This window comes from Corvus brachyrhynchos, unplaced genomic scaffold (assembly GCF_000691975.1).
Source record: "Corvus brachyrhynchos isolate BGI_N302 unplaced genomic scaffold, ASM69197v1 scaffold302, whole genome shotgun sequence".
Lineage (NCBI taxonomy): Eukaryota > Metazoa > Chordata > Aves > Passeriformes > Corvidae > Corvus > Corvus brachyrhynchos.
In genome coordinates this window covers 2,719,260-2,740,821 of record NW_008237244.1, presented here as the reverse complement: position 1 = coordinate 2,740,821, position 21,562 = coordinate 2,719,260, and the positions used below count along the sequence as shown (strand labels likewise).

General features: G+C 36.0%; 1 protein-coding gene across 8 annotated transcripts in view; it reads left to right on the top strand.

The window, feature by feature from the left end:
- VPS13B (vacuolar protein sorting 13 homolog B) overlaps positions 1-21,562 on the top strand; it is a 437,850-nt gene that overhangs the window by 281,162 nt on the left and 135,126 nt on the right. For all 8 annotated transcript variants that reach the window (XM_017730363.1, XM_017730354.1, XM_017730356.1 and 5 more), the window contains 3 exons: positions 1,762-1,965; positions 10,593-10,719; positions 12,343-12,486. In XM_017730363.1, the coding sequence (XP_017585852.1) occupies positions 1,762-1,965; positions 10,593-10,719; positions 12,343-12,486 (475 nt within the window). The remainder of the gene's footprint in view (positions 1-1,761; positions 1,966-10,592; positions 10,720-12,342; positions 12,487-21,562) is intronic.

The window sequence follows — 21,562 nt, the reverse complement described above, 5'->3', positions numbered from 1 at the left end:
AGCAGTCCATTATGCACGTGAAATTAGTATCATATTCTGTTTTATATACATAAGCAGATTTCCTAAAATACGTAATTTGGTGCTTTATTTAAAGTAGTATTTCACAAAACATGTATTCCAGTATTTACTTGTACTAGACAAAGTATATAAATAGATATTGGATCATACAATAATCTACCGTGGTGGGGTTTTTTTTTTTTTAAACTGCATTCATATTGACAAAATAATGCCTTTAAAAGAATAATAAAAGGCACAGTGGTTGTGGTTAGGTATGTGGAAAGTTGACAAACACATTCTTAAGTTTTAAGAAACCACATTTGATTTTGAAATACCACTACTGACATAATAGATTTTCAGTGTGTTTCTACTAAGCACTTAAGAAAGTTATAGGGACTACTGAACCATGCCATCACACTGCCTCACCAGAAGTGACTTGATCAAAATGGCTTTCCTGTCATCCACATGCCTCTGTGGGTACATATGATTAATTACTTAATTTTCTTAATTGCTAACATACTCCATTGGTGACAATGGCAGTGTATTAGCAGTTTCAACTGTATTTGGATTTAGGCAGCATTGGGATTGTACTTTGAAACAGATTGCATACTTGTAGGTTGCATACCTGTACTCTGAGTTTGCCGTTTGGGATGTGCTACTTTAATAGTTATTTATTTTTAGATAATTAGCATAAAATTAGCACAAATTGCAGAATTATTACTTTTTCTGGGAAGACAAGAGCTGTAAACTAAGTCATTCTGGCAAAAGACAACAACCTTGAACAGAACAGCAAATTGGATGTCACATATATGAAATCAGTCAATGGACTACAATTTGTGATCATAGATTGAAGGAAAAAAAAGTTAAGATCCCCTTGCTCCCTTATTTTGAAATACAGTGATAATATAATGGTGAATTCCTTTTATAATATCAAATGAGCAGTGCACAAAAGGCTGTATTGTTCCCAGTGTAGAAAGGGCAAGATAGTTTTTTTAGTATTTCTCAGTGCTTATTAGCAGAAGACAAATGGTAGTAGGAGACTCCTCTTACTGGTCAGTGGTAAAACTGAGTGGTTTCCCTGCTCATTTAATAACTCTTGAATGTTTTGTTGAAGTTGAGTCTGACTTTCCAAAACTCAGCTCAAGACTGAAATACTTTGTAAAGTTGAATGTAGTAGAATCCAGAAGAATCCACGAGGAATGTGGTTCACTCAAAAATGCTTTTTGCTCACTTGTCCGAAGAATTTTATTTAAAAAGCACTGTGCTGAAATACAGTGCTAAAAGGATTGAATTGTTTTTCCATCATCTTGGAATATTCTTTTTCATTTTTATTCTTGGATAAATTTGAACAGTGGAACAATTGTCTCACAATGAACTTCTTGGTTGTACTGATGTGTAGCTGTTCTTTGTGAGGACTTGAATGTGACATCCTTTATCCATTCAGTGATATGAATCAGTCCTACTTCCCCACACGGCTGCTCATATGGACTTGATTGGAAGTGCAATGAAGTCAATGCATTGATCTCATATCAACTTTGGTACATCTGGCTAAATTTAGGAATGTATTCATTTGCAGATCTCCCATTGAATTCCATAGGAAAGAGGCAGATGGGTATTTTTGAAGATTTGAAATTAAAATAATGCTTAGTGTAGACAAAAAAGGCAAAATTGATACTTTCATTTTGTTAATTTGGATCTTAACGAATATCTGATTGGTCTGATTTTGACCTTTGGTGATTTCTTTTCCTTTTCTTGACATTACAGGAGAGCACTAAATCTAGGAATTCTTCGAGACCCTGGATCAGAGGTTGAAGACAGACAATATCAAATAGATCTTCAATCTATCAACATCGGTACTGCTTATTGGAATCAGTTGAAACCAGAGAAGGAAAGTGGAAAAGGAGGGGTTTTGACAGAGAGTGAGAGAAATTCTCAAAATCCAGCACTTGAATGGAACATGGCCAGTAGGTAGGGATTTTTTTTAAAACTTACTCTTCTCTGAAATTACACAGCACAAACACTACAGAGAGTATGCATGGTACACCTGAATTAAATAATTCAGTACTGGTTTTGCTTTACATTACAAGCACATTTCCATAGAGTTTTGGATTACGCATTTGAAATGCATATTACTGTTGTGGTTCCACTGTAGTTACTGTCTAGTTACTGTGGGCCTTTGCTTCCATTATAAGCTCTTCTCTGAGTGACTTACTGTCTGTCCATAAAAATAACTCCAGGGCTGAGACTTCAGCTTCTCAGTCTCTATAAGGAATGGGAGGTTCTGTTTTGTGGAGGGGTTTGGGTGTAGGGTGTGGTTTTTTTGTGGTGGTGTGTTTTTTTCTTTGTTTTTAAACTTCTTTTGTTTGTATTTTTACAGAGCTTGAGTAAAACCAGCTTAGACATTTCTAAATTAGAGAAGGATAAAGTAGAACATTTCCTATTGATTCTGAACTGGTTTTTGCACTTCTATAACTAAAACCAGATGAATTTTGAGAATGAGATATTTCAACTGAGTCTCCTTTATTGGATATTGTATATGTGCACACAAAGCCCCACCCTCTGGTTAAACACGGTTGAAAGACAAAGCATGCATACACTTGCCTGCTATTTTAAATTTTGAAGTTTTCAAATATAAAAGGGGGGGAGTTAATTGGTAATTTGTGAAGATTCGACATTCTTATTTTCGTTTTAATGTACTTTTTTATACTTAAAAATTCATACAAGTTTAAAACTAAATTTTTACAGACTGTGTAGCAGTCAGATTTCACTTTTCAAACTGGCAGTAATAAGGTCTGATGGCCAAGAGCAAGCTTTCAAAAGTAATTTTGTGTATTTAGAAGCATTTCTGCTAGGATATACCTCTTTGCCTATACATTTAGCTATTTGTTTTCATTTAAAAGTCCTTTATATCTAATTCATGTGGAAACAATCTGATTTTTATGAAATGTGTGCATAATTTTATGGTTCCCAATACATGATTCCTATTTGCATTTAGGGATGAGTTCCTAAAAGTGTTGTAGAAAAACAGGCAGAATCATCCAGAAATAACTATTTTTTGCTTAATTTTCAGTAAAATGGGATGAGAGGAGTCATATTTTTCTGAAAGTAAGGCAAGTTGTAGCAAAGTTGTTACATGAGAATGGCACACAGACTGAGCTTTGTAAGTGATGTATTGATTCAGGGCCAAGAGGGCAGATAAGCTCACTCTGGAGGAGACCATGCAGGAAAAAGATGTGATCAATAATAAATTCCAGTTTATCCTTGAAAAATAGAGGCCAGGAAAAGCAGTTCTAACCAAAGAAATAATAAAATGGCAAGTAGTCACAGGAGTACAGATAAAAATTTTAGCAGAGAAATAGACTCTGATCTTAATTTATAAGATCACATGGTTCCTTCCTGTCTTTTTAAAATTTATTTTTTTTAAACTCATATAATTCCATAGATGTTTTTTATTTTAAATTCTTAGCCTTAAAAATGTGTATGACTTTCTAGTTGGGCCTTGATGTTGGACAAGTTCCCCATGAATTTCTTTGTCACAAAATTCCACATTCACTGGAATATCTTGAAAAATAAGATTATGTTAATATCCAAAGGACTTACAGCCAATTTGCAACTTAAACTAACACAGCAAAACCAGCCACTGAGAGATTGGCTTTCCTTTTCCTTTCCATTGGTGACTGAAATCCTACTGCCAGCACACGTTGAGTCTGAGCTTTATGGTTATAGATTTAGATAGGAAATTTGGTAGGATTCCTGAAAAGCTAATAGGACAAGGAAAGCAGCTATTACAGACAATCTTGAGTTCTCTTTTTCTTTTTTTTTTTCCCCCCCTGTAACTGCTTGGACATGCTTCCTCAGCAGACTTCCAAAATGAAGTTTTATTAGAATACAAATAAGTATATTTGGTTTAAAATGGCTTTTGAATGAATCTTGTACTTGGGTTTTAATTTAGATCAGTTTTAATTAAATACATTAGGTTTTCATTTCTGGTGTGCAATTACAGTATTTTAATTCCAGCTTGAATTTGTTTTCAAGAAAAATTATGAATGCTTTCGTATCCTTTTGGTTTTAAATTTTACACATTTACTAAAGGTTTTTTCAGGATCTTTCCATTTTTGCTTTTTAGTTGACAGTCAGTTTTGCTGTATCTGGGTTTATTTTGTGACCTGTGGAAGTGATGTGCTGAGAACTGGAAGAACCTGCACTGAACTCTGCCATCCATGGCACTGTTTCCAGCATGCAGCAAGAGGGCGGCTGCAGGATGTTTTACAGGGTGCTTACTGTTTCCAGGGTTAAGTTTATCTTAATATTTACTGCAAATACCACAAAAGCTTTAGGCTTTAACCTAATAGTGATACCATTTTTTAAAATTCTTTGTTTCTTAGATGTGTTTAACCTGGGACATTATGAATTATTTTTGCTGAGTTATTTTAGGGTTAATTTCTTTGTTTGGTTTTAATATATTTCTGTTTGTTCTTACCCAGTGTTATGGTATATTAGGATCACTGGGTTTAAAGATATCTGTTTCCCTCATTTTTGTAATTCTTAAGTGCTATGTGGGGCAGTATAGAATCTAACCTATATCCAGGTTTTTCATAGTTACTTTACAGAAAACTTCAACATCGATACTAGCCATTCCCTTTCCATTCCAATTTGTAAAAGCATTACTGGATTATTTCAAATCAAAATTGCAAAAATTTTGAAATAAATTATATTGTATTTTAATCTACAGTTGAAATTTGGCCTGGTTTAAAAAATTTGTGTGCCAGCCAAACCACTGTAAGTAGGAGATCTATGGATATCACACAAACAAGTATCTGAAGGCTTTTGACATAATTTATCATTTAAATGCTTTAGCAATCTTTACACTGAAAGTAAATCCTTCAGATTTTCCCATCACTTTTTCTAGTACTTAATATATTAAGGGGTTGCCTTTTTTCTTACCCTCAACCTTACATTGCAGTTTGGAAAACAAACCACCATATTCTAAGACTAAGCTGTTGAATACTTACAGGTGTTTAGTGTAAGATTCTTCAAGAAGGGCTATAGTGAAATGCTGGTGTGATGCCTCCTGTGTCTCTGCAGGTCACCCCAAGGAGACTGGGGGAACTGGAACACTCTGTTAGGGTGCATGCAGTCTTGCAGAAAAAACTGTCTAGATGCTGTGCTGTACTGAGGATCCGGGATCATAACTCTTTCCATTATGAAATGTTTATACTTCACCATAGATGTTATAAAAAGCTCCCTAATGGTGTAATATATAAAAAGAATACTGGAAACAGTCAGACAGTTCTAATAAGGTTATGTACAAATGAAACCTGTCCACATTTATTCCCTTTACCAAACAGCATGTGGGGAACTGGGAGTACTTAACCAAAAGAAGTTTTCTTGATTGAAAACTGCTTTTTCAGCTTGCAGACCTCCTCCTCCCTCTCCCTCCACTCAATGGAAAAAACAACAGCCCTGAAGGAAATAAAGAAATATATCCTCTCTTGAGGCCTCGCCCCCATCCCTGTGCAGTCCTTCTACAGCTCCCAGCAGCAACTTCTGCTTCCTGAAGCCTGAATAAACTTTGTTTAAAAAAAATAATAATTGTGCTTAAAAGCATTACTTCTCTGTGTGGTAATGAATTGAGTGTGGCAATATACTGCGTTACAGTTTTGTCCTTGGCATACCACCATCTGGAACAGCTCTCATGGAGTACATCAGGGAGCCAATGATCTGTTGTACAAAACTGAACAAAATACCACTGCAAGGATCCTCAGAAAGGTTTCCTGCAGATTTTTTCTTTGAATAGTTTTCATTTTCCTGCTTTTTTGGAAAGTTCTTGGCAACTTGCCAAGTTCTAATGAGAAAGACCAGAAAAAAAATGATCTGTAGATCTTAAGGAAGTAGGGGCATTCCCCTTGAATCTTTTGGAATAAAATGCAATGCATTTTTATTCAGTAATTTATTTTAGTTGCTGTCTTTTGTTGTACCTGAAGTTGTGCTTGTATTCGCACTGTACAAAGCCTTTCTCAATAAGATGGGGCGTTTTATTTTTTATAATCATCCACAACAAAGAAATGCTGCACAGCATTCTTCATAAGATAAAAAATAGCTTTCCTGAGGTCTTATAATATAAAAATAGTAATTCTTTACAACTAGGTGGTTTATACTTTTTCATTATCTAATTTTGGTTATTAGATGGTCCTCAGAATGTTGCTGTGCTATTTTACTGCCATGTGATACGTCTTTGCAACACCTCAGAGAGATGAAAGGATGTGAATTAGTCATTAGTAGTTAGATATCCTAATACATTCCTAACACATTTGTATATCAGGCATTAGCTGATTTAAACAGCTACATGGGAAGCCTGCAAGAGAAAAATCTTTCGTAAGTCTCAAGTTAACATGCTGTCTTAAATAACATCTTTTGACATTTTGTATGCCTCAACACTACTAGAGAACACTTGGACTTTGTGGCCTATTTCATGCTAATTTTTTTTTTTCTTTTTCACATCACAAAATTCTCCATGAGGACTCATCTTTCTGTAGCTAGTAAAATTACATGGTGCAAATGTGCTTTTGATTGTTATTCATGTATTGAATGTATACAAGTTTCTTCCTGCCTTATGAATTTTTAAGTATATAAGGGCTCAAAGTCTAGATTCAATAAGGTATTATTAAGAAAAAAATATAATTAATAATAAGATAAACCTTTCCAAATTTCATATCTAGGTTATGTTTAGCTATTAGTGGCCACATTTTCTGTTTGTTTTGATTAGTGTTTTCCACATGAGAGTCATAGTAGTAGGACTTAGTCCTACTTGTCCATTTTCTCAGCTTATCCAATCTCACATCATCACATCTCCTTAATTAGGGCAACATCATCTCTTTGGCAGTCCTTCCTCCTCGTATAACTTCAACGTGCTTCTGACTGGATATAATTAAATACTGATGATTTGACTTGATGTAATCAAAAGTTGTTGCTTCCATTGCAAAATTCTGTTCTTCACATTTTTTTCTCTCTTCTTCCCACAACATTTTTTGTCATATTAATCATTAAATGTCCTTGCTTTTGCAGTACTTCCAGACCCCCTGTCTATCCATTTCCCTTTACGTGTCTTATTTGCTTTGACACATCTACACTCCCTGCTCATCAGACCTCATCACACCAGTTACCAGGACTGACCACATAGTGTTTCGAAAAGGCACTTCCTTGCTCACTCCTGTGTGTGATAAAGGCATTTCCTGCAAACATTCACATATTTATTGCAATATTTTATTTTAAATCCTTCAAAAAAGTTGATTTCTAGTATACTGTAATATAAAAACTATAAGACAGGTTGCCACTGTATGGATAGCATTGCCTATGCTGCTCTTAGTGGTTTACTTTTACTTCCTTGTCTGTGGGTGTGTTTTTTCTTATACTTAAATTGTAAGCCTTTGAGGACAGAGACCATTTTCATCCTGTGCTTTTGCAATGTGGATCTGTGGTCCATAACCAGAGTTTATGTTATTGTGCAGATAAAGCCCAAATTCTGCACTAAGGCACCTCCAAACCTTATCACAGTTGCTTAACTGCCTTGTTCCTTTGCGTTAGCATATGGTCTTTCAAATGCACTTACTTTTAAGTGTAGATGATCAACTGCTTTAACATCTCTAAAAATACTAGCTTTTCCTTTTTTTTCCAAGACAAATATATAACAGATGCATAAATGAACCACAGAATGAATGTGCTGCAGACATAGAGCCATCATTACACTCTTCACAATCAAGTTTTTTCATAAGCTCATGTGGCGTACACCTGTGTTAAGTTAACATTGCACTTAGGTGCAGTGTGGAAGACTCAATAATTCAAAGTGGAATTTGTTTCTTTGTTCCTTTTATGCTCTTTCTCATATCCTCTCCCTTCATTATTTACTGTTCTCTGTTTGCCTTCTGTTTGTACTTACAATTATTTTCCTAATACTTGATTTGGCTGAGGTTAAAATTCACCCACAAGAAATTCAGAAAGTAGTAAGTTGAGCAGGACAGGGATAGCACATAAGTATGATTTTTAAAATGAAATAAAATAAAGCAGTAATCAATATATATTACCAAAAATGTCCTTTAAGATGCAGTGTACTCGGTATCTACTAGAATAAAGTATGAAAATTAAGAAATGGGAATATCCATAAGCTGAAAAATAATTTGATCAATTGAAGAGAGCCAGTTGAGGGTTTGCGGTTCAACAAATAACTTGCTTTTACAGCTCTGTTTCATATATTAAAATCACACATACTAGCATTTCAAGAAACTTCGAGTAGAAGTTTTCTAATGTATAGCTGCGTATTCTTTCATAGAATTGTTCTGCTATTTAGCTCCTTCATTGTCCTGAAAAAAAGGCATTGCTTTCTCATCCCATTGAGAAGGGGAAATAGGAATTGGGTAGAAAACCATTTGGTTTAAATCTAAAATGAAGGTGATGGCATGGAGAGGAACAATCTGACCATTATTCTCAAGTTGAAGATGTTCACTAACCATTAACAATTCTGACTTCTAATTTGGGGACTTGATGAGACTAATCTTACTTTAAAAGCCATTATTAGAGATCAACAGAGCTATAGCTGACCAAAATGTTAACGCTTTTAAGGTAAGATGGCAGTTTTCTCCGCTCACTAACTGGCTTACTCTTAGGCAAACTGCACACTTCCTAGGGTAGTGTGCAGCTTCCTCAGCAGTGAGGGTTATTTGAGGCAAAAGTTTATTAGAGTTGTGCTCTGCCAATCCTGGCTCTGTGGCATCTGCTCTTAACTTCTGCATACTGTTGTCCTAAATAAATTTAAAAGCTTTAAGGCCTACCCCCACTGTATAATTTATATTCCCTTATAGATCACCATCTTTTCTAGATGTTTAGAGGACACTTAAAAAATTATTAGTAGCATTTGAAGCATCAAAATTAAAATAGCCTAAGCAGTAAAATAATTTTTTTATCTTTTGCAGTATGAATTTTGTGTATTTTGCAGTAGAATGAATTACACCTCAGGTTATGATATCTATTTCATTTATTTCCAGCCTAACTCTTGGCTTACAAACCATTAGCATTTGAGATTGTTTGCTTTCCTACAGAATCCATTACAGAACCATTGCTAGACTATGCATCTCAATACCCCTTTTTAATCAAGAGATTTCAATACCTATTACACGTGCAGTCAAGCAATTTCTGCATGGACAGGCATATAACCCTATTGGTTAATAATATTAACATGGATAACTCTCGCTGATGGTAGGGACTAATTCTTTATTGCAGAGTTCATGTGTCTGGCTCATTTGTGTGATTTATGCTGATGCCTGAACTGCCATGTCTTCATTAAGATAGCAAAATTAATGGTAATATAGGGAAATGTAACTGACATGCTGATGAAGAGTTCTACATGGATCTATTTATTTCTTCTTCAGGGCAATGTAGTTTGATCTTTAAACTTGCATAATTTCATAGTTGCTAATTTTGTAAGTGTAGGAAAACTTCCTGAGACCTATAACTTTATTTTAGAGGATTTTTAGAATTAACCTTGGTAAAATGTGGGTATTTGATGTTTCTACAAATGATAATAGGTAAAAAAAAACCCAAAACTATCTTGATGGAAGGAGTCTCATTGGAATTCAAAGTGTATCCTCTTTTAGAGGCTGAACACCATCTTTATCTCATTACATTTTTTTCCCTTGTCGGAGGCTCTCAGATGGCATTTTGTGGCAATAGTTTATTTGACCTGACCCAGAAGATTCTGGCCATTTGGAATGTGTTGTCATAAGCGATTAGTGATCCATCTATAACAGAGTTGTGCTTGTAGGCTTACTGTTTGGTTAAAGGGGGAAAAAAACCCAACAAAACCCTCAAAACTAAACACCCAGATGAAAAAGAAATACAATTATCGAGTCTAATGACACAAATATTTTTGGTAAGTAAATGTTGATATTTAGCTGAAAAAGCACCAAGAACAACCAGTGACAGAAGGAGTGGAGGAAGACTGACATCCCTGCTTTTTCAAATAGTATTAAACATCTTGGGCAATGGTCACTAATTTCATGTGGGAGTCCTAGTGTTGCATGGGATTTGCTAGTTTAATTTTCCATATATTTCATTCTTGTGTCAGTTTTGTGCATATTTCTTCAGCACAGACTTTTAATGCACAAATTCAAATATTATGTAGGCTTTAGAACAGCCATTTGTAAAGTGAAGGGCATCCACAGGCAAGTTTTAAAAATAAAAACTTGACAATAAAACTTGATAATAAAGTTTGCATTTTTTTTAAATTATTGTGTATAGTGCATTAAATGGGAGAAGAAGCAATGTCAAGTGTCAAACTTGTCTACCTGGAGATAGGTTGAAGAGGCAAATATTTAGATATACTTTTCCTGTGAAATGAAGATAGAAGTCTGCCTTCAGGATTGGAATTAGTATGATTTATAATAATGATATTTAATTATTATGAAGGTAGCAATCAAATGCCAAACTGGTATTGAAGAAGTTTATTGCTATGGACTGAATGTAAAGATAATATGGAAAGTTTTTGCCTCTCAACAATTTACAATATAATTTCATCTTTACTTTTCTTTCCCTTTGTTTCCTAGCATAAGGCGGCATCAGGAAAGGAGAGCTATTTTAACTCCAATTTTAACAGATTTCACCGTTCGAATAACTGCAGCTCCTGCGATTATTTTTACAAAAATTGATGCAGCAGAGAATTTACACCCAGAGGTTAGTACAAAGTGTCAACAAAAATAGCATAACTTTTAATATGTGGATGATCTTCATATTTTACCATTCCACCATTTGAAGTGTTCAGGTGTGTTTTCAAATTGCCAACTGGAAAAAGGTCACAAGCTGAAATGTTCTTTCTCTGCCGGAGAATAATTTTTGTATAGCATTCAATATTAAAGGCAGTCCTTCCAGAGGCAGATAAGCTTATTTTCAGTACCAAAAATGGGAATCCTTTAATGATTTCCAGGATTATTTTTTAAAAGTTTGTGATAGAAAGGTGTTGAGAAGAGGCGCAACATAACAATACATTGTATTCACAAGCTTCTTGTAAAGAAACCTGAAAATGCAATCTATGGACTATCTATAATAAGAAAGTTAAGCTGAGTTCTCTTAGCCAGATTTCCAAGACCCCAAGCTGCCACTAAGCATCCATTTCACTGCCTTTGCTATGGGGTAATTCCAGGCACTCAGATTTAACAATCACTTTTGCTGGTGTGTTGTTAAGCTTGTTCACGATAAGTCTGTGAAGCAAGTTACACACAAAAGGTATTGGCTCACTTTTTGGCATTAGTTCGTAACTCAAGAACATTTTATATAGGGAAAAATATCAGAAAATTTTTGTCATCTCATAAGGATAAATTCTCTTAAAAGCTACCTCCTGGGAAGAGTAAAATTGGTACAGGAGTGTAAAGATAGTAGATGTGTATTGCAACATGCAGTAGGTATACGTTGTTGGAAAACAATAGCTAGTGGGCATAGAAAGAAGAAATCAAGTTTCATATTTTGTGTAAAGGGTCATCAAAAGGGCAGATGGAAAATTATTTAATGCAAAAAAGAAATAGAAAGCCCCAGTGTGGCTAGGATGCGTAGAAATTATTCAAGTAAAAAAAAAAAAATCTGAGCTTTGCTAATGCTTATGTTCAAGAATTTCAGTGTTTTCTGTACATACATTCTTCTTGTTATCTATTCCCTGGATGACATTCCATCATGAAGGGAGAGGTCTAGTTTAGATTAGAGCTTGAGCATTGTTAAAGCTTCTCATGAGACAGAGCAGTTCTTCTCCCCTTCTGCACGGGTTCTGTTTTTCATCTCTTTATTTCTTGCCAACAGTGGTGAAGATCTTTATTTGTGCTAGACAACACCAATAAAACAGTGGCTATCCAGCTAGTGTTGCCAAGGTATTAAGAATGGCTTACAGGGACAGAGAAATCAATTAGATTGGCTATCAGTGAGTTCCAACACATGATATCATTATAAATCAAGCAGAGTTTATGTTTAAATTTTAAAAAAAAGTACATCCTTTTCTTGGAAGGAAAGGAGAATTGGAATCATTGCCAAGGACACTCTGACAGCCCACTGATACTAGCAAGAGATGGAAACAAGGCCTTGTGCATGAGATGCTTTTCTTTCAAAGTTTGCCTTAACAGTTATGCTGTTGAAAGCTGTGCAAAGAAGCAGCCACATCCTTCAGAAGCGTGACACACCAGTTTCTTCCTAAAAAGACCAAATTTATACTATATATAATGCTAAGTATTGACTACAGTGGAGAACCACAATACAGTTATATAGAAGCTTATTTTCCCAGTAGCTATTACCTAGTATTTCCCCTTAATTTCACAGGAAATTTTGGTGTGTGGTCATTCTTTGGAAGTGAATGTGACAACAAATTTGGACTTCTTCCTCAATGTGGCTCAAGTACAACTTCTTCAGCAGCTGGTACAAGCCAATATGGTTGGACTGGAACCTTCCAGTAGCACCACTGAGGTAGGTTTTTCCCTGGTTTGCAACTGGATTTTTAAAAAATCCATCTGCAAAGTACTGTAGCTATGAGTAGGTGTTGTACCATCTAGAAAAAATTGTGTAGGTAATTGAAATACATGGTTTTTGTTGTTTGTGTGGTCAGTTTCAAAATGCACTCTGACATTGATTTAAGAATAGAATGAGTTATTTGAACAAGAATATTATTCAGTAAATGCTATTATTCATTATAGTGGTTCCACAACATCTTATGCACAAGGAGATTTATGTAAATGATGAAGGAAACAAATTTTTGTAAAGTAGGTTTTTGAGGTTATTTGATGTTGAACTTGAACTTTTATCGAATCTGTGTATTTTCTTGTGAGTTCACATGCTACACTGTCCTTCACTAAAGCTAGTAAACTATAAAACTTTTTCTGTGCCTTGTAACCACTACTCACATTAATTTTCTTCTCTCAGGTCCCTAACATTCAATTCACCTCTGAACATTTTCATACTTCTTTAGCAATAATGTTGATGGGTACATCATGGGGGATCCTTCATCTGAACAGTTAATCTCTCCTTTTTGTCTGGAATATTAGTGATCAGCAGCCGTCTCTTGAATTTTGTCATTCTTTATTACTGGGACTTGATACCTCAGTTTGTATTGAAAGCCAATCACTGTGACAGACCGCTAGGTTTAAATTTTACAGTTCTGGGATGACACAAAAAAAAAAAAAAAAAAAGAGAAAGGATAGGGAAAACTTTTGCCCTAAGAAAAAATATGTATTTCTTATCTTCAAAACCTGGAATCTAGTCAGGCTGACAGCATCTTTAAGATAGTAGGAGTTAATACATGACAAATTCCACTGGAATGGCTGTTGGACATATTGAGGTACCTCCACAAATAAGAACAAGAGTTAGGTTACTGAGCAAGACACAGTCAACTATTCCAAGAATCTGGCTAATGGAAGACCGGAGAAGATTTTCTCCTTCCTTTCCTGAATCTCACAGTTTCAGCATTGCACGTGAGTCTGGGTGGAAGCGAGGAATTCTCTAGACTAGCCAAACTATTTACATTTCTCTCTCTTCACCCTGTCAAAACCCCAGAAGCTGTTTGTTTGTGTTGATCTAGGCATCACATCACCCCCCACTCCTTTATCCCTTCACAATGATAGAGATAAATAAGGGGCATTGTTTCATTAACATTTGGAAGCATGAAAGATGACGAGAAGAAATGAAGTGTATTTTTCTTTTTCTTGGATACTTTGCAGACACAGGGCCTCTTTTGGAGATGAATACTGTAAATTATATATAGTAATATCTTCAATAAATTATTTCTAGAGTACTGTTTTCTCCTTGTCAGTGGAATGGACAGAATCAAAAGATTTGAATGGATGCCAAGAATTTAAATTTTGAGTTGGCTTTGTGCAGAAGGGCTGCATGACTTACTTGTACTGTACAAACTTAAAAGGAATTTGCTACAAAATTTCAGAAAGCCTTTTGCAGAATACATCCTGAGATACTTATTTGTTCTTTATTCGTAACTCCCTTGCATCACTGAAGTCTCCTGTAATGAATAATGGGAATATTTCTGGCTCAAGGTGTTTGCCTTCTCTTTAGTAAGTCATACAACTACGTCTGCATTTACTGTACTGAAAATGTAAGTGCATTGGTTGGTACTTTTTGTCCAGTTCTTCTTCAGTATTGTGTAGCTCTATGTGCCTAAATGAAGCCACCCCACCCTCTAATGTATGCACATTTATTATTATTCTCATGGTTCTTCTTTAGTCAACCAAAAGAAACATAATACACTGATTGTATGCTGCTTTTTTTATCTTAGTGAATGAAATCAGGAGTCTGCACATAGCTTTTCATACTTCACACCTCCATATTATTTCATTGCAAGAATCAAAATGTAATTTAGGTTGAAGACACTTCTTGAAACCATTCCTTTGCTCAAAAGAAGACTAATGTGCCAGCTAGACTAGGCTTTTCAGCATTTTGTTCAAGCAGATCTTTCTTTACCTCAGAGGAGTGACCATCTGGATAATTGTCCTGTGCTTAATTACGTTTGCTTTGGCATATTTTTGTCTTTATATCCATTCAGAATTTTGCTTGATAAAACTTTCAGTCATTGCCTCTTAACATTTCACAATACCTTTCCAAGAACAGTCTGACTCAATCTTCTTCATAGCCCTACTTTAAGTAACAGTAATTTGATGCCCCACCATCATCCTTATCCTTTTCTTTTTCTGTCTGAAAAAACCCAGCCCTCTCACCCTCTCCTTATAAATTCCTTTAACGTTTTAATCCTCTTGATGGTCCCCTGCCCATTCAGGTTTGTCAGTCTTTTTCTTCTGCTGTTGAGCTCAAAGCTAAAGACAGTACTCGAGATGTTCACTTGCAAGTATCACATCATCTCACCTCTCATCCAGTGGCTGTGCTGCTGGTAATGCTTCCTAGTAAATGCTCAGTCTCCCACACTACGGAGACATCCTCCTATCACGTGTTTAAGTTGCTGGCCACCAGGACTCCTGGGTTTGCTTCTACAAAGCTGTTGTGTAGCATTGGCCTCTAGCCAGTTTTTGATTTGGGATTTTACCATCTCACAGATTCACAGAATTTAGGTTGGAGAAGACCTTTGAGATCATTGAGTCCGACCTTTGATCATCACCTTGTCAGCTAGACCATGGCAAGTGCCACATCCAGGTCCAGGACTCTGTGTTTACCTTTGTCCTTCATGAGGTTTATGTTAAACCATTTCTCCATTTTGTCAATGCCCCTCTGAATGGCAGCCCTACCCCTCAGTGTATCAACAGCTCCTCCCAGTTTGGTGTCATCTTTCTTTGGATATGTTTTGTGTCATTGCCGAGGTCTTTAATAAAGACATTAAACATGATCAAACCTTGAGGAATGTCAGTCAGTAACTGGAGTTTAGCTATTCTTTGGAACGTTTACTTTACTTTCTGATTTTAGTGGTCCAGTCTGGTTTTTACCCACCTCATAGTCCATCCATTCAGTTCACACTTAATTTTTTGAAAAAAAAGTCAGCTGTGGAAGACTGCTTAAGCTTAGTCAACTTTGCTAATGGCAAAGCATACATTATCTAGTATTCTGTCCTCAGAATCTATCATCTCATCACAGGAGGCAATCACATTGGGGTAAGGAATGACAGTCATCAAAGTAGCAACCACTTGTTTAAACTTTAAAAGTGTGATTTCCAAATGGACTGTATTTGGTGGTTTACAGGGCAATGCCGTAAAGATTAGTGTAGACAAAAAAAAAAAGGAAGTGATGATTTATGGGTAAATCTCTTTTTTCTTCAAGTGTTTTAATATTCTGTAAAAAGTTTCATGCCAGGTCTCCAGTGCTGTGTTTTTACTTATTATAAACCCTAGCTTTATACTGTTTTATAAATCTTTGATGTACAGTGGACCTATTGTACTGACTTCTTCATAAGGTATAGTCTATTATTGCAAAGAATATTGCTTTGATCTACTTGACAGCTTTAGAGTAAGGACACATATGTGGTGTTTGATAGATTACCGGAGGGGCAAAGAATGTTGCTGCCTTTTTGTAATTATTCACTTTTTCAAAATTAGTATATGCCAAATTCTTAGAAGAAGAACATGTAATACCTACACATGGAGAACAGAAACAGGAGTGCTAGGAAATTAAATACAAATATAAGAAGTGAAGTGCAGTTAATGTTCTGATTTTGTTCAGTGATACATCTAATATTATAGGTGAAATATTAATAAAAGGGCCACATTTCCTCCTTCTTAGAAGAATTTTTAATATTCTGGTAAAAGTATTTCCAGTATAAATGATAACTCATTTTACTGCTGATCAGTGATAAAACAGGTGAATTTTCAAGGAGTTCATTTCTTCATCTGGCAAATGTATTTCCTCGTGTCCATCACTTACCACCTGGAGATTTTTGGCAAGACTTATTTGTCATACTATCATTTAGAAGCAGAAAACACAAGAACTCCTCTTTGAAAAAGAAATTAAACACAAACCAACACACATCTTGGTCTGCTGCTGACCATGTAGGAATGCAAGGATAACATATCTTACTGCAAGTCAGTGAATGTTACACTCCTCAAATATGGCTACTGAGCACATTACCAACTTCTACTTCCCAATAAGCTTGAGATTAAGGCTAGACTTTTGAAAAAATATTGATTTATAAAAAAATAATTTGTTTCAATTTGTCATAAAGAATGTCCCTGTCTAATAACTATCTACACTGGAGGCATTGAATGCAAAGTACAGTTACTTTGTATCTTCCTTGAAAAACATAAAAGGTGCTTTGAAATGCTTACTTTTTCTTCACAATATCTCTGTGAGGATTATGGCTCTAGATGAAGAGGATTACTTTTAAAATTCAAGGCAACTTGAAACATCTGAAATATTTTCCAGAGGATGTCTATCAAAAGTGTTCACTCACTTTCTGTTTCCTATGGTATATTTCTCCTTATCCCCTCCATCACAGGATCAGTCACAGAATGGATAAGGTTGGAAGGGAGCACAGTGGATTCTCTGGTCCAACCTCCCTGCTTAAGCAGGGTCCTCCAGAGCACATGGCACAGGATTGTGTCCAGACCGTTCTTGACTATCTCCAGATCCCATACGCTCCCTGGGCAGCCTGTTCCAGTGAACCTGCACAACAAAGAAGTTCTTCCTCATGTTCAGGTGGAACTTCCTGTGCATCACACTGCCCATTGCCTTTCGTCCTATTGCTCAGCAGAACCAGGAAAAGCCTGGCTCTATCCTCTTGAAACCTTCCCTTTAGATACTGATACACACTGATAAGGTCCCCTCTCAGTTGTCTCTTAAGTCATTCTGAAACAGGCCCAGCTCCTCAGCCTTTCCTCTTAATTGAGGTCCCCCTCATCATCTTCATAACATTCCATTGGACTCACCCCAGAAGCTCCACATCTCTCATGTACTGAGCAGCCAAGAACTGGACACAGCACACCAAGTGAGGCCTCACCAGAGCTGAATAGAGGGCCCCACTGGTCAGCCCCCACTGGTGCCTGGGGTTATTCCTCCCCAGGTGCAGGATCTGCATTTGCTTTTGTTGAGTTTCAGGTGGTTCTTCTTTGCCCATCTCTCCAACCGGTCTAGGCCCTTCTGAAGGGCTGCACAGGTCTCTGGGATATTGGCTGCTCCTCCCGGCTTTGTGCCATCAGTGAACTTGCTGAGGAGGCATCTGCCCCTTCATCCAAGTCAGAGGAGAAAAGTTAAACAAGACTGGATCCCGTATCAACCCTTGGGAGACACCACTAGTAAAAGGCCTAGTTAAACCCTGTGCCAATGATGACACCCATCTGAGACCTGCCATTCAGAGAGTGCTCATTTCACCTTATCCCTGTTTCTCAGGTTATATAGTCTTGTTTGTTTATTTTCTGTTAGCCCAAATGCATGTTTCCATAGGCTACAAGTCCATAGCTATCCTATGCAGTCTGAAATTCAGATAGGTAGCAAATATACTAATAAAAATAGCATAAACTCTTTCTTGAAAGAATAATAGCCAAACTCATCATCTTTTCCTTGAATCATGGTTATTTTCAAGTTTTTAATTGCAGTGAGGAATGCAGCACTCACTCAGTTTTTGAAAATATGGAAATATTTTCTCACAATTTAAACAGAAATGAAAAAATTGTCCCTTTGGATCCTTCTCAGACCTCTTTTTCCCCTGGCTGGCACTCTTTTATTCCTGCCTAAGCAATGAACAAACCTTCCAAAGTTCTTCAGTGTATTTGCTATTATTGTATTTATGTGTTGTTAGCCATTAGACTACAGTAGGTCCTGCAAAATTTGATGATTATTTTCCTCTACAAAATACATGAGAAAAACTTCTTGAAGTGCAGGAGCAACTATGTTTAACAACTGAGCTGATGAAGTATGGACTCACATGTGCTGGCAAAACAATCCCACAAAGAATGATCTGACACTTGAAGTGTCTGATTGGAATTTTTCTTCAAAGCTGATGCATATTTCAAGCATAATTTGCAGTCAGAGCAAATAGGCAATGGGCACAAGCTGTCATTCACCTGGGGGAAGTGTTGAGCAAAATGGGGGAAACCTGGTTTGGGCAGATCTTTGCTTTCTTTCAGAAATTCTAGGCATGGCCTGCTGGCTAATGTTTTCTGCTTCGTTAAAGCCTGCTTTTAGGTATTTGACCTTTGAGCACTCTGCCTAGGCTGCACAAGTACTGGCTGCAGCAGTGTTTGTCAGCTTGGCAGGTGATACTTTGCTTCTAGACCTGGCTCATGGCCAATCACTGAGTAAACCCCGCCAACAGGTTTGACATGTTCCATAGGGCAAACCCCTGAGTTCTGATAAATTGCAGCAACAACCCAGCAGCTTCCTGAATAAATGATACTAATATTAGGGGGGAGCAAAAGTTGTTTCAACTTTGGCATTTTGTTATTTTACCACAAAAATTACATTTGGAGTCTAACTAATATAAATATTGGATATTTCAAAGTGAAAAGACATGTTACTTATCCAAATAATGGGAAAGGTTGGGAGAAGTATAGCTCTTACCTGCTTAGATACCCAAACAAGTTAAGCAAATGCTTGATTGAGTAATAAACAACACACCCTTAGAGTGAACTAATTAATAGCTGAGAAGCGTCCCAAAAGGGAGAAGGCATATAAAACTCATCTATAGCAGCTGATTCCTCCCTAGCCTGGCTGAATCTGACTGTGTACTAATTTGTCACATTAGACATACTGCAGTAACATTTGCAGAATGCGTGATTCTCTATTGCTGCAGAGGAGGCTTTAAAAAGCTTTTCTGATAAGTTTTAAAGCCCTGTAATATGTTGGCTCAGGAAGTCTGGAAGAGTATGCTGAAGAAGCATTTCTCTGTGCTTTCTTTAATTATGGTTTTTTTTCTCAAAGCATCCACTGATATCTGCTTTTAGAGAACAGGAGTCTAAAAAGATCTTTAACTCAGTAGACTACTGACCGTTATGTTCTCTTGTAATTGATTTTTGTTTATGACAATCTCACAAACCTTCTGCTGTTGCTGTAACTTCACTGTAAGATAAAGAACATGGTCAGCAGGTTATATGTACAAAATTGCCATTACAATTGCATCACACAAAATTTGAAGGAATGCTAGCTAATGGACTTTATAGCATTTTTTCTGACTGATGATACTTTAGCAGAGTAACCTCTTGAGTGATGAGCAATTTAATTACACTTTAGTCAAGGCTATTAATTACTTGTGTGAAGAATGAAAAAAAATTTGTTTTTGTTGAAAACAAGCAGAAATTTGTTTTCCATTTGTATTTTGCTTAGAGAAAAATCACAGTCAGAAAACTGGTAAAACAAGTTCCAGATAATACTACTTAAGAAGCCAGACAGTCAAAGTGTGAAATGGCAGATGCACATGTTGCACAGATGTTGTGTTGACTGGTTAGTATTCTTATGGAACGCTTGTGTAATCGGAAGTATTTTTAGTAAGTTGAAACTTTGAGAAGCTGGCATTCCCATTTGCAAGTTTCTTTTGAAGAAGCTGTTTATCTTTTGTCTTTTAATTACTGAAATCTAAGGTAATCAGTGTTAAAGAGCCAAAGCAGTCTTGGTTTTTGTATTCTAAATAAATCAGTTGAATTTAGGTATATCTTGATATCCTAAAATGTGTTGGCACATTAAAAAAGCTAATGCTGTGTAAAGATAACTTCCTGCGGGTTTAAAAACTTTTTTCATTATGCATTTGATATTTGTTGTAATGAGTGGAAACAGAGCAAACTTAGTCTATGGTATTAGTAATGGCTCAGAAACAGTAGGTATTGAAGTGCAAACTGATAAAATATTTCTCAGAGAATTTGGGGGTTTTTGTAGCTTGCACAATTACTGCTCAGATCTTGTGTACCTGCTCAGTTCTGCCCATGTTTTAGAGCTTTGAGCTTTCATTCTAGGGAATAGCAGGTCACGCAGCATACAGTACCATAACTTTGATATCCTGTGCTATGAGATGCTTTTCTGGTGGATCTTCACCACTGCAATTGAAGAAGCGCAAATTTATTGCAGCTGGAATTAAAAAGTTCAGTTTATTGATAAAATCGTTAGCAACAATCTCATGACCTGGGATGTGTGAACTGCATTTTTGCATGAATTATCAGTAAATGTAGCTTCCTTTTTTTAATGATTGTACATTTCAAAGAGTAAGCTATTATAAAACCTCTAATTAGGTTACAAAATGTACAGTTTCAGATACCAGAAATGAAGAAGCAAAGCAAAGAGAAAGTAACAAAATTTGGATTAATTAGATTTGAAACACTTAGATTCTCAAGCAACTTGACAAGGGTTTAGTTTAAAATTAGGCTTGGTTATTCTCACTGAGTTTGTTTTGTGGATTTGGAAACAATGGAATATATCCAGAGAAGCGTTTTCACAGATGAGAAGGATTGAAGAAAGCCATAGTTTCTAAGCACACACCACAACTAGGTCCTCAAAGCTCTGATTTGTGTCACTGGAGTTAGATGTCTTATGCTTTCATTCCTGCAGAGTGAGGCCACTTCTGTGTGTTTCAAATCGAGACTGCACCTTGTACATCCCAGAAGAATTTGTAAAGGACAACAACTTCCACTACCCAAAAGCTCACAAAGTTTTGATAAGGAAGAATTGCATTTCATGTCAATCTTTGTAATGTCCTTAGAATGTGAAAAGGGAAAATTAAGAAGTAGGAGACAAAGGAAAATCTGTTTTGCTGTAAAGATGTGACCTTTAGTTTCTCACCTAGAATTACAAGGAAAAAAAGAATGTTTCAAACTGATTGTTGCAATGAAAATGGTTTTTTGAAGAGATCTTCATGCTTAGATTCTGCAAATACAAAATTAAAGGGGAAAAAAGTGTTTGTAGTCTCTCTTTGACATACATAGGAAAATTTTTTTTTACAATGAAGTGTCTCTTCAATAAATGTTTGGACTTATGTAGCTGAGAAAGATGAACAAACATGTTAAATAAGATAGATACTAAACTGACAAGGTAAAGAATTCTTAGTATAGTGAAACCAGACTTGAAATTACAGATTCAAAGTGTACTTCCTTTTTGCTAGGAAGAAACTGGGTTTTCC